General features: G+C 42.2%; 1 protein-coding gene across 2 annotated transcripts in view; it reads left to right on the forward strand.

Annotated features, from left to right (window-relative positions):
- The window catches only part of carmil3 (capping protein regulator and myosin 1 linker 3), a 73,208-nt gene extending 63,014 nt beyond the window's left edge, over positions 1 to 10,194 (forward strand). The window contains exons 33-40 of one of the 2 annotated variants that reach the window (XM_070974250.1): positions 2,352 to 2,471; positions 3,516 to 3,684; positions 4,485 to 4,851; positions 6,399 to 6,505; positions 6,598 to 6,811; positions 7,076 to 7,147; positions 7,414 to 7,533; positions 9,414 to 10,194. In XM_070974250.1, coding sequence (XP_070830351.1) covers positions 2,352 to 2,471; positions 3,516 to 3,684; positions 4,485 to 4,851; positions 6,399 to 6,505; positions 6,598 to 6,811; positions 7,076 to 7,147; positions 7,414 to 7,533; positions 9,414 to 9,454 — 1,210 coding nt within the window. In that variant the 3' untranslated portion in view covers positions 9,455 to 10,194. The remainder of the gene's footprint in view (positions 1 to 2,351; positions 2,472 to 3,515; positions 3,685 to 4,484; positions 4,852 to 6,398; positions 6,506 to 6,597; positions 6,812 to 7,075; positions 7,148 to 7,413; positions 7,534 to 9,413) is intronic. The other variant, XM_070974251.1, reaches the window with a different exon arrangement.
- Positions 10,195 to 13,083: the final 2,889 nt, after the last annotated feature.

A 13,083-nucleotide genomic window follows, 5' to 3' on the forward strand; every position in this document is an offset into this window, starting at 1 on the left:
GAAAATGTGTCCTCATGATTACAAGACACTACATTCTAATCATGAGACTCTGAGTCTCATTATGAGAAACAGAATTTATACTGATGAGATGATTTTTTTCCCCCATTGGTGAATGCAATGTGCTTCAATACTATATCAGTATAATTAAAATGGAAATATTATCAGTGGTCCATCACGTTGTATTGAATTGGACAAAATCAGTTCATACATTTCACCCACATCGTGCTGACGTGAATGGTAGAAATACTGTGGGTGCTTAACATGTATCTAGATGCATCAGATTAATTGTGTATGAAGATGTGAATCAAATTGGTTCCAATGGGTGAGATGCACTATGTCTGACAGGGTACATCTGCTCTGGGCATAGAATAGTACTTCTCAACCTGCCGCATGGAAAAAAGCAATATATTACTACACACCTACATAAGGCAAGGGTCCCTCCTGTATGCTACTGATGAGGTCTTACTACATGTATTCAAATCAGGACGAGTAGATGCCCTTCTCTGAAATGTTTTTGTACATCAATCAATAGTGAATGAACAGCATGCTCTCAGAGTATTTGGGCACAGATGTAGTGGAGAGGTTCCAGTTCTGCTCAATGCAAGGCTCATTTGTAGCTCTATTTGTTAAATCACTAGAACATATTCCAGATGACTCATCTCAAAGCCCAGCCTCCTGTTCATAAACAAACTTTCTTTGAAACTGCACGGCGGCAACGCACGTTTGTGTGCTTTCTCTGTAAGAAAAACAGTAGTGACTGTCTACATCATCATTAAAACTCATTTAACCCAGATTATAGTGTTTGTAGTCAGTGGCACAAGATGTGAAAGTATACTCTAAACATAATCAATTTCAATAAAGCACCATTTTTAACAGTGTGATCCAGTGATGATTGTATCCTTTTAGGTCACTTTAAAGTGACTAGAATCAATGTTTTTGAATAACTAATGGTTCACATGACTACTTGTATGTGAATGTGATGAATCCACAGATAATTAGCATCATTTAGCTCATTGTCTTGGTTTTCAGGCCCGCAGCAGGTGGCTAGTTTCACTGAATGAGCTATAAAAGCACATTGTACACTACGCACCCGGCGCCAAATGGCAGACCGACAAAGTTAGCCACAAGCTGTGAACATATTGAAGAATTTAGCAGCTTAAAAATTCAGATAATCCCCTCAGAAATTTGAGGAATCCAAAAACGGATATTCTTTGTCACTCTTCAAGTTGACAGAAACGCGACTAATAATACTGTTCTAATGGATGTATAAACAGTTAACGAACGAGCTTTCCATGTCCTAATCATAATGTTAATGTTTACGTTGTGTTTACAACTTGTTTTCATTGCTCCTAAGTGACCAAAAAATAAACCACTGCTAATATTAAGCAGCAGTTCCAGCTTTTAGTGTATCACCAAAATCAGATCTGTGCTCAGATATATACAGAAACTGTATGTATACAGTATATATAAAATATGGAAAAAACAAGCAGCAAATTAAAAACAAAGTTTAAACTACATGATAAATATACTGTACATGACCCTAGTAAATAAAAGATGCTAAGGCTACTATGAAAATAAACAGATTTTGCCACCAGCCCTCCTCCTCCTACAGGCTAATACTGCACCAGCTATTTCAAAACTACAAATTACATGTGGAAGAAGTACTGTACTGCATAAATGATTCTTCAGCACAGTATCATTACATCGCCATGAGTAGCACAGTATGGGGTAAGACTGTAATGACGTTAAAGCTCGGTTTCTAAGATAGCGATTTTACGTCATTTGGGCACGTTATTGCTTAAAAATATTCAGTGAGATTAGAAGAAAATAACGCATGGCTCAGAAATTTTCATGATGGAGTGTGATGACCCAAACCACTCAGAGGTAGCAGCTCCCCAACAGTTGTATGGCTGACAGTGTGTGCTAAAAAAGATGGATTGAGGGAGCAGAAACTATGCCTTCTGTCAAATATATTAAACCATCTGCACAGACCCAGCCCGAGTAAAGCCTGCTATTGTCAAATGGTTCATTAGCATAGCAAGAATTTCATTGCCAACACTGGAGTTGTTGTACACATGACAAAGATAGATAGATAGATAGATAGATAGATAGATAGATAGATAGATAGATAGATAGATAGATAGATAGATAGATAGATAGATAGATAGATAGATAGATAGACTGGACTCTGTTAGCCAATGATGACTTGTATAGAATGTGTGTATATATTTAATGTATTAATAGTACACCTCACCAAAATAATGTCTACCTCTGAGTCTACTGTCCATCCTTTCTTTTCCTCTGTTCGCACTAATAACCTCTGGCATTTCTCCTCTTTCTCAACCCTTTAGTCAGCTGTCATCCCTCCATCAGGCCCAGTCACTGAGGAGAAAGAAAAGGCGCAGCGTGTTGTCCATTTTCTCCGGCTTCCGCAAGAACCGCAACTCCACCATCTCTAATCAGGACTCAGAGTAAGTCTGCAGCTCAGGGGCGGAGTGGAAGGAGGGGAGGAAAGTTAACGTTTAAGTGCACAGACCCAGAGAATAAGATGGCTGTTAAATGAATCCAGCGCAGGGCATTAACGTCACGTCATAGCTTCATAAATATTTTAATGGAAGAAAATATTTCGCTGTCTCCAACTGTTTCCCTTTGCTTCCAATTCATGGCATTGCATACATTTACGCTGCTGTTACATAACGGCGTCATAGTTACAAAGTAGACGGCAGTATTGCAAAGAGGGAAGAAGTTCAAGGTGGCAAACTTGTTTTAAAAAATGAATTACACAGATTAATAGCTGAGGGAAGGAACTCGCGCTCAGTCGGCAGTCTTTGTAAACTTTGCCATTAAAAGGAGTTACACCAAATGGAGGAGAAAAAGGCACTCAGTCAGAGCTGCAGCGCGTGTTTCAGCTGACCGAGGCGCTTATAAATTCAACTTAGAGGAATTGTGGCGAGGCTCAAAATGGGTGACGCAATCACCTCTGCTGGTTAACAGCCTGGCCGTGGTGCAGGAGTGACACTCTTACAAGGCGGCCAGTAGCCTACAGCTGTCTGACAGAGAATCATAAAGGCACAGATGACTCATCTGGAAGCCAGCTATAGATAGAAACAGCTTCTTAAAAACAATTTACCGTGTGTTGTTGTGTTTCATTCGCACGTTGTTGCTAAGCAATCAAAGAGCTTGTCGTTGCATTGGCTACCTTCTGCATCCATTTCTTTGGCCTTTCTACAACAGCACAGTGTGTGAGTGTGGGAAATGTAAGAGCGTCTGGCCTAAAGATGTATTCACTGACATAGAACGTATGTTCTTGTGCTACACAGTACATTGTGTCTGTATTTGTTTATAATGAATACAGATTTCCTATGCTCAACATTAATGATATAGCCAGAAAGTCAATTTAAGGACAAGTTAGGTCACCTGACTCTTCACATCCTGCTCCTCACAGTTCAAAGCCCGTTAATGTCTGTAAATTTGGCTCGCTCATCAAAATTCCTTGTGTTTTCTGTCTGTTGCAGCAGCGCCTTAGAAAACGTCTACTCAATGATTCAGCACCCTAAGGACGCTGGGAGGCCAGAGAGCACTGTTCCCGGAGCAAACGGGAACATGCCTTCACCTCGGCCAACGCAGGGCATACCTGTCCATGGGATGAGGGCCGCCAGCCCCCCCTGCCTCATCCAAAGACAGGTGGGTGCAACCGCGGTTCAGCTGGAAATCCAAAATCCAAGCGGCCCCTGACAGGGGTTCCCTGTGCGGCTCCAGGGGGGACGTGCGGTGGCATTTCATACCATTGGCAGAGCTTGTAATGTGTCATCTGTTGAAGAGCATCTTTGCTTCCAAATTGCCGAAACATTGTGACTCACGTTGCATTATTCTCTTTGTGGAGTAGTGCATCAATCTGGCATAACAAACAGTTTAAAGTAAGTGTGTGACTCTTTCAGTCGCTTCTGTCTGCCTCCAGTCTTACTCGGAAATAGCTATCCAGAATGTGAGCATCCTGCTCCCAGTTCCTGTAGGTTAACATGGCTCGTCACAGTGCATGCTGTGCCCACCACCTGCTATTCCCAGCCTTCTTCTGTGTTGTACTTGTGCAGCTCATCAGAGGTGTGGAGGACTTTATGGCCTATTTTAAATCTCTGCCCAAATACGCACACACACACAGAGTTGGAGTCATCCAAATCCCTTTGGTTCTTAAAACAGAGTCCAGGGATCCTCTCTGATCCATGTGGGGATTTGAAGACATCCCCAGCAAAATTAAGGGATAATTTAATTTTGGTGTAATTGAATTCATTAGAATTGCACCTTTTAATCATAGCCTTCACTCTCCTCACTGCAACGAGTATGCAGTTAAATGATTCAGTACATCACCAGCAACAGGCAAGCCTAGTCAGTATACTGCATCATGCAAAGGTATGTGAAGTCAAAGATCTGACTTTTTTAGGGGTTGCGGACTCAATTTAGCGATCAATTCTCTTGTCTTTGTGCAGTCCACAGACCTGGTCAGCATGGTGTACAGCTGCATCGGGGCAGAGATCGAGGACTCAGATGGGAGCAGCACCTGTGACATCAAAGTGACAGACGATACTGACAGATCAACCACCATCTCAGATGCCCCCGCAGATACTCGGAGTAACGGCCACGTGGTGTCCTCCAAACAACAGACGGACAGACAGATGGAGACAGGCAGGCAGGAGAGAATCGTACCCCTGACAGACTCGCGGACTGACACAGAGGACGACAGACAGAGTGGCGGTGGAAGTGTGGCCCCATGTGGACCGCGGCCGGAGCCACCTCCACAGAGCTGCAAGCCCAGTCTGGCTGCAATGAGACAGAGACACCTGCAGGAGAGCTTAGGTACTGCAACTTAGACAGCAAGTGAAGCTGCTGCCATAGAAGAAATGCAGTTTCTTTCCTTTTGATTAATGTCAAAGTGTTACAATGTGTCGAGTACCTGTTGCAGTAGTGTAGACTGTTTTAATGCTTTCCTGCATTACATTATTATTGTATCTCACTGTAGATAGTTAAACATGCAAGTAAGTTCAATTTCTTAAGTTTGATAAACAAACAGTAAACTGATGCAGTGATGCACAGTTCCAAGCATTCTTTTGTCCTGCATTAATGTAGGAATAATGTAAAGTCAGACTCTTTACTGCATTATCTATACATACTGTAATACAGTATATTTAATACCGAAAATGACAGTTTTCAAAGGTCATTCTTACTTTACTTTGTTTCAAATTTTGAAATTTTCATTTCTCATTGCTGTTTATGTAATCTTGTGGCAGTGACCTTTGCAGACTGCATTGCATATTTTGGTGCAAATTACATACTGTACTTTTGACAACATTATTTGATGAATACCATTTAATTTAGAATTAAACAGTATTTTATATTTAGAGCAACATGATTGTGATAAACATAATGCTGCTCTGATAAGCGAGGATCTGTAAACGATGTGGCAGATTTGGTTAGTCAGATCAACTGTGATACCTGTGGTATAATACTGTAAACAAATGATGAAGAAAGCTAGCTAGATCTGTGTAATTACACACTTTCTTCAAAATACATTTGCTGATCTTAAAATGCAGCATATGGCACCTTTTCAATCATGTAAGGGGCCTCAACTGACAATAATTACAAGTGATAACATTACATCAATGATGCTTTATCAGATCGACACGTACAAAGAAATGTGTGAATGTCAGCTGACACATATTTGTCTCACTGCTTAAAGAGTGTAAACTCTTGGGAAAAAGCTCAGAAGACACCAAATAAAATCTCATCATACTATAAACAGTCAACATCATTAAAAGAACATTTGTTCAAAACAAGCCTCTCAACGTGAGTTTAATGAGAGATAAAGTAGTGTGCAGAGATGTGATTGGCTTCGTCCCAAAGGTACGCTGCTCTGAACTATAAGGGCCTTTACAGAGAGAGGGCCATTGTTCTGGCCTATTGTTAGTTTCAAGACTAGACTTTGTAATGAGCCAAACCACCTCAGTTAGAAAGGTATCCATAGACTGCGCTCTGGCTCAAAGGAATTAAAAGGTCAGTGCAATAGCTAGAGGCCTTTATACAGCTGCAGATTGACATTAAAAATGGAGAAAAGCACAGCCTTATCCTCTGATTGAAAACCCTGCTGCAGTATGTGGACTGAAAAAATTATTAATAGCTGCTGCAGTTTATTCCCCTTAACTGGAGATAGTTTAGCATATAAACAACTGGCCAGTATGCTATGCATATCATGTTTTGGCAGTGATTTCAGCCCCAGCCTAGGTAAGACTTAGATGCACATTAAATGTGTGTTCCTGCTGCTTGTGAGCATTCATACTTAAGGGTTTTACTGTTAATGTTAGCGTGGATGGGTCACTGTAAGGTTGTCTCTGTTTTTGTCTCACCAGAAGAGGCAGGAAGGCTGATGGGAGAAGAAGACCAGAGCGAAAGAAAGCATGAAGAGAACCAGAGAGCACGAGGGCCAGAGGGACAGCGTCCCCTCATACCCAATAAGGTATGTGTACAGCATGTAAAGAAAAAAAAAACCCTTTTCATGGTAACTCTCACACAGCTGATGCATGACCAAATGCTGCGTTCCTCCCTCAGCCGTGTCTCGACCTCGCTAGAGACAAGACCTCTCCGGAAAAGGCCGTGACCTCTCCCAAAACCTCACCCCTCAGTCCACGTGAAGAACCAACCAATGAGCAGAGGAGCTTGCCTCCCGCTCAGCCAGTCATTGAAGAGGAGGGGGCAGCCGAGAGGAGAAGCCCACCAGTGTCTGCCAAGCCTGGGACAGAGGCAGCAGATCCTGTCAGTCAAGGTACTCGAACAGTGTTATATCACAGCAGTCAGACGCCGTCATGTGATCGTTCATAATAAAACGGTGTCTTTGGAATTTTTGGTGGATTTTCTCGCTAGCTGCTAATGCTAATATATTTAGCATGCAAGTTATTCCAGTTAGAATGAACTGCCAGGCGTATAGGAGACAGAACACTGTGTCATTGATGTCAGTAAGGCTATATGGACAGAATAAGATTGTGCAGATGATGATAATGATGATGGCTGTGATTGTTCCACCAACCAGGCGAGGAAGAGGGTCATAATGGATTTCCAGCAACATCGCGTCACACCAGGAAGTCCAACTCGTTTGACATAGGTACTGTCTGTCTATGCCCCTGCTGTTGTGCGCACATGATTTGCGCAGTATGCATGCTGTTCAGTTATACACACGGCTGTCCAAGTGCACATCTTGCTGTTTTTGTTCATAATTCATAACAATGGTGCAATACCTTTGTTATTTTTTATCAAATGAAAGCAGCACGCAGTCTTTTTATTTGATGTGCTCCCAAGCCTGCAGAGCTCGCTGGCCCTTTTCAGTTCCCACACCCCACTCTGTGTCTGTCTCATGCCATTTCCCCTCAGGCATGGAACGGGACAGCCCCTACGATCTGGAGAGGCCTTCAGATCGCAGATTCCCTGTGAAAAACCCCTGTTTCCCCCAGTACAGAAACAGATCTCTGGACTGCCCTGCTGGGACCAGGTGTATGTATCTGTCTCCCCTCCTGCAAATATGTGTGGTATGACAACCATGTACTTGGAAAGGTTTGCACCCTTGAGGGTTATTGCAGTACAAAGTTATTTTAAAACCATTTTTGTCTTAATCTTACTCGAAGTTGTAGGAAATTCACATCATCTTTAAGAATTTAATTAAATGCAAAAGAATGTTTTGCTTCATTTTATAACGATTGTTGCAAACTCTATGTAGACTTTTCGTTTCACCGCACATGGATCAGTCATACCCTACATATTGAATGCATGCTTGTTCTGGTATTTTGTAATTGGCTGATCAAAGAAATGAAGATGTGATTTGGCTGTTTTCCAGAAACATCTCATTGCAGCTGACACTGGCACTGACACCGCCTGGATAAGTGTGCTATTAGATATTTTATCATTCCTGCATTAGATGGAGCTAATTCTTTTTTGAAACTACTATGTTCCATTATTGCAATAATTGGCAGCCATGTATAGCTGATTCATCATCAGGTTCTACACCGAGCTGGCACTGAGGATGAAAACCCTGAGGCAGTTCAATTCAAGGGCCACAAATGACATGGCAAAACCCCTGCCAATTACCTCTGTAATACAGAGCTGTATATAAAACCTGCCGCAGGGGACTCAATTATCATCAAGGTGAGAATGATAAAAGGGTCACATCACAAATGATGGCATAGAAACCAGATATATAGAAAGTGTGAAACCTAAACGCTCCTCTGAACCCTGTCTGGTGAAATTTTGGGAGGCTAATGCATCAAGCGGAGACTTGATAATATGCAGATTGTCACATGTTTCTGAACACATCAAAGTGTGAGGTCTGCGTTGAAGGGATTCTTTCTGTTTGTGGCAAATCAATTAGCTCCTAATTCTAAGTTTGACAGACTTAAAGCGGATTGATTTTTCTGTGGCTGCTTGGGGGCAGCGGAACAGGCTGAAACACAGCTGACATACAGTCTTATCAACTTATCAAACTGATACGGCAAATCTGTTGGCGAAGTGTTTCCACATCCAGCACACACAGAACATGAGTTTTGATTTGGAGTTCTCTCCCACCTGATGAATGTTACTCCAAATTTCATTCTGTTTTTACCACGTATCAGCTAAATCCTCCACTCTGCTTGCTGGTTAGTCATGTTGTGTCTCTGCCGTTTGATGCTGAGCAGGTACAGTTGGTTTATTTATGTAGAGGTTGTTGGTTTTTTTTTCTCAAAACAGCTGTCTGCTGTGGTCGAAACGAGGATTGCCGAGGGCTGGGTTGCGTGCCAGAAATCCAAAATCATTGATCCAAAATAGACCAAAGGCTGTGCAGAGCTGCACAGTCTGCACAGTTTGGGTTTAGTCATTTGTTCCATTGTTAATATTAAATATTGAGTTGTGCAGCTTTAACCTGCAAGGACTGATTTTTTGGCCACTTGCTGTCAACAAAAGTTACCTTGTCGACGGGAAACAGTTGCCTATTTACACAGATACTCAGCAGCATTAGCATTTGTTTGGAGTTGTGTTTGTGTTCAGCTGCTGGTCCAACATTCACTCACCTTTTAGCTCTGTTTTGCTCCCCACCAACCCCCGAGGGAAATGCCTGCCTCTTTAGCTTCTAGCTTCTAGCCATTAACTCCATGCACAGTGAGTATTTAGTGTCTTTTGCTTTTAATGTTGCTGTTGGACACAGTCTTAGTAAAAGTGGAGTCTGTGGTTTGTAAAACCAAAACAATGAGCCGAAAAACCGGAGAATCCGAGGGAAGTGCAGGTCTGGGTGATAATTGACTGGAGGTTTGTCACTGTTGTTAACCACTGGATGACTTGCTAATCTATGCTGTTGATTAGTGCTGCTTTAAAGTCCTGCATTGACACTGTATTTGCTTCTTCAGGCTATGAAAGCCCCCAGCTTGGTCACAGAGACGTGTTATGACATTACCAGTGGAGCAGGCGAAGCTTTCCGGGAAGGGAAGAATGGAACAAGGAGGACTGGAGAGAGACGAGCTTTTAAAACTTTTGTGGACTCAACTGACAAAGATTCAACAGCAGCTGTTTTTCCTTTTTACTCCATTTAAACATTTGTTGCTGAAAATGCATGTACTGTATGCTTTCTGTTTTTAACTGGTTGCACTTGCTATGGTTTTTCTCAGGCATAAGGGAAGCTCTGACCTGCAGTACATAAAGTACCTTTCACACAAGCACACGCGGTAGTTCAATGTCTCTCCAGTATGCTCGTCATGAACTGTTGTTTTACGCATTTGTGCAGAATCATTTAATAATGGAAATACTCTGTCCTCTCATCCCCTCCCTGTCTTTTACTGACAATCTGTGACTACTTTAAGTGAGTTTGTACTGTATTTATTCCAACGGAGATGTAAATACTGAATATAAAACTGCACTAACCATCGTGGTACTCTACTGGTTAACAATCATGTTTTTATTTGTGATAATCTACCATTTGATAACTGTGTTTGTATGCTTTTGGTGTATGCTGGTGTCGATGATTGAGAAATGCGTTTTCATGCTCTTAGCACTCCCATCTCTTCAAGAGTATTTAAGTCAGTCAGTGAATCACTTCCAGGTTTAATCTGATTTTGCAGGCCTGAAAATGAGTATATTTTCTAAAAATGCTTCTATGAATCAGAATAAATAAAATTGACTTTACACAAGGAACTGGGTGATTGACAGTTGTGTTTCTGCTGCGTTTCTCTGCATATGCACTGAAAATGATTAAATGTTATGCTGTGAAAGTAACCTGCATTTCACTGAAGGGAACACATAAAGGTCAGTCTATTAGTGGAGGGCATTAGGGCTTGTTATAATGTCTACTGGGGCCCGGGGGGAGCTCTGTCAGGTCCAAGAAAATAACCTCAGATCCAGATAATCACATCATCAGGGTTCACTTGGCTTCAGCTTAATAACACATTTTTTTAGAGAAATACTGAAACATTTTAAGATTGGACTCATTTGTTTTCTTGCAGAGTTTGATACCAGTCTCATGTCTGTTAAGTGCGGTGCTGCAGCCATGAGGTGGTTCGCTCATAGCTTAGGTCATCACTGGGGAAGAAGTAGTTCCACCATATAACTCCCCCTAAAACCCCAACTTCTCATTTTCACTTTTTTTTTTTTTTTTTTTAAATTCCTGGCTAACACGTTATATCTCATACACATAATGTGTCAGTGAGGGATGGAGGTGCTGGTAGACAGAGTAACTTAGGACAGAGGTGGCGAGTTGGCTGTTTTTCCCAACCTCCAGTCTGTATGCTAAGATAAGCCAACCACCTCTTGGCTACAGATTCATTTTAAAAAGAACAGTGTAATTCTGGCAAATCCTCTCACTTTGTTGTTGGGAGTCAGTCAATTGATTCCACTCCTAATTCAGTATAATATACTGTTCAGGGAAGCGTCTGATGAAACGATGCAGTTGGTTGCATTATAGCAAATGCAGCATCATTGGAGCTTGACATATACCAGAAGCTACAAGTCACAATTTCTCAACCCTTTGTTGCCTCAGTTTGAACCATTGTTTCAAAAAAATCTTTCTCCTCTGCTTCCCCTAACTTTATGGAAGTCCAATACTTAATTGGTGGGGCACTAAATAAGAGTTTCCCTTAAAATTTGAAAAAAATAAAAGTTAAGTAAAACTTAATTGCTAAGTGTAATAGTGACACAGGTGGCTCATTTTGAGCGTGTCTGACAGTATGATGACCCCTGATCCACCTTTTGTTGGATTGTTCCTGTTTCTGAGCAGCAGATGGCAGCAGAGACTGAGCGCCCCTCCAGCCTGAAGGCGCCTGCTCACTGCTCCGATGACATGTCGCTGCCAAGTCATGATGTGCTGTCACGACCATGGTTCTCAGCAGCAGTCGCTGTATTAATCAAGGCAGCGCATGCACGACGACACAGCTGATGCGATGTTGATTTTTGCAAATGGGATCGTTTGAAGGTCTTGGGGAAGCTCGCTAATGAGATCAGCACTTAATTGGCAGTATAAGCATGCTCCTTAATCATTCCTACCTCTGGCATGTAAACAGCAGATTAGGCGTGTGCAGGAGGCTCTCCCTCTGTGTTGCGTGCTCTCTCTGTCATGCATGTGTCACACAGGTGTTAACAGGCCTGGATGGTTCATCAGTTTTTCCAAACAACGCTGAGCCTGTTTATCTTGTGAAAATGAGAAGCTTTTCATTCCCTCCATCCAGTCACCTGATCTCCCACGCTGCCAGGACAGACCACAGCCAGGGGTGTTGCACTCACGTTCACCGGGTCACCGGATGAGCTCGGTTCATTCTTTCCATCCACACACAGTCCCACACACCATATGCTCAGCTGAATGTTTCATTACAGTGTATGTAAACCTACACGCTTCACCCATGCGTAAACACAGTGTCTCTTGAACAAAACTACGTGTGAGTGTGTGTGCATATTATTAACAGAGGCCACTCCAGCTTATTCATCTTGATGCATATCAGATGGTGTGAGGTGTGTGTTCAGTTATGTGTTTCCAAGCTCATTCATATCTGCAATATTTGTGTGTGTTCCTCTGAATGTGTATGCGCGTGCATGTGTGTTGCTGTGTTGGTGTGAGTCGCATGTGTGCAGCACCAGCAGATGGGTCAGCAGCAAGCCATTTGACTCGCTGTGTCAACAGTGGATGGCTGGTAATGAGTTTATATGAGCCAGTGCGCTCCACCGCTGCACCTACTGAGCAGCACAAAACCAGGTGATAAAGCCTGACACTGCATGTGCATGGTGAGGCTTCTGTGTTAGGTAATATAATAACACCAAAGAAAAAAGACGTCAGCTCAGTGTCACCACTATTATTCCAAACACCTACATTTTACCTGCATGCAGGTATTTTTATTGGGAGCATTTAACCAGTAATTTAAACACATCTATGTGCTCTGAAGGATCCTAATCACGCCTATAAGGAGTGACCCTGTTAACCGTAAAGCACCTGTCCTTATTCAGTGCATCCCATGTGCAAAAACTATGCTTGAAGTATTAGAATGCAAATGCCAGCTGACGTACGGCTAAACCATCACGACTCAGAGTTCATTATATTTGTGGCGTTTGGAGGCAGGTAATACTGTGAGCAGGAGCACGGCTGCAGCTTCACTTTGTTTAGCTGCTGACTGGTTTTGTTTGTGTTGTTTGTGTGGCTTTGCTCTTTAATCTTCCTAACCCAAGTCGAGCAAAATAGTCTTCAGCTCGATGAAGGTTTGGAGAAGTGGGTGAGTCAGTAGTGGAGTAGTGTCTTTATTAATCTAGAGGTGTGGACTTAATATAACACATGCAGATCAACAGACCTCTGATTGTATGATTATATGTCTGACTCTGGACTTGAGACCTCTATTTTATCAAATGAAATTTCTTCTGTTTAACCAAGAAACCTACTCAATCTACAGTAATATGAAACAAAGAAAAGCAGCAAATCTTCACATCTGCAAAGCTGGAACAATCATGCATTCTGCATTTTGCTTGTTGAGGGACTTAAAAAAATTAATCAGAATCATAAATTGTGCTGCAGAGGTGGGACTTAAAGTGCCAGTTAGTAGCATCTGT

The sequence above is a fragment of the Chaetodon trifascialis genome, chromosome 11 (assembly GCF_039877785.1).
Source record: "Chaetodon trifascialis isolate fChaTrf1 chromosome 11, fChaTrf1.hap1, whole genome shotgun sequence".
Taxonomy (NCBI): Eukaryota; Metazoa; Chordata; class Actinopteri; order Chaetodontiformes; family Chaetodontidae; genus Chaetodon; species Chaetodon trifascialis.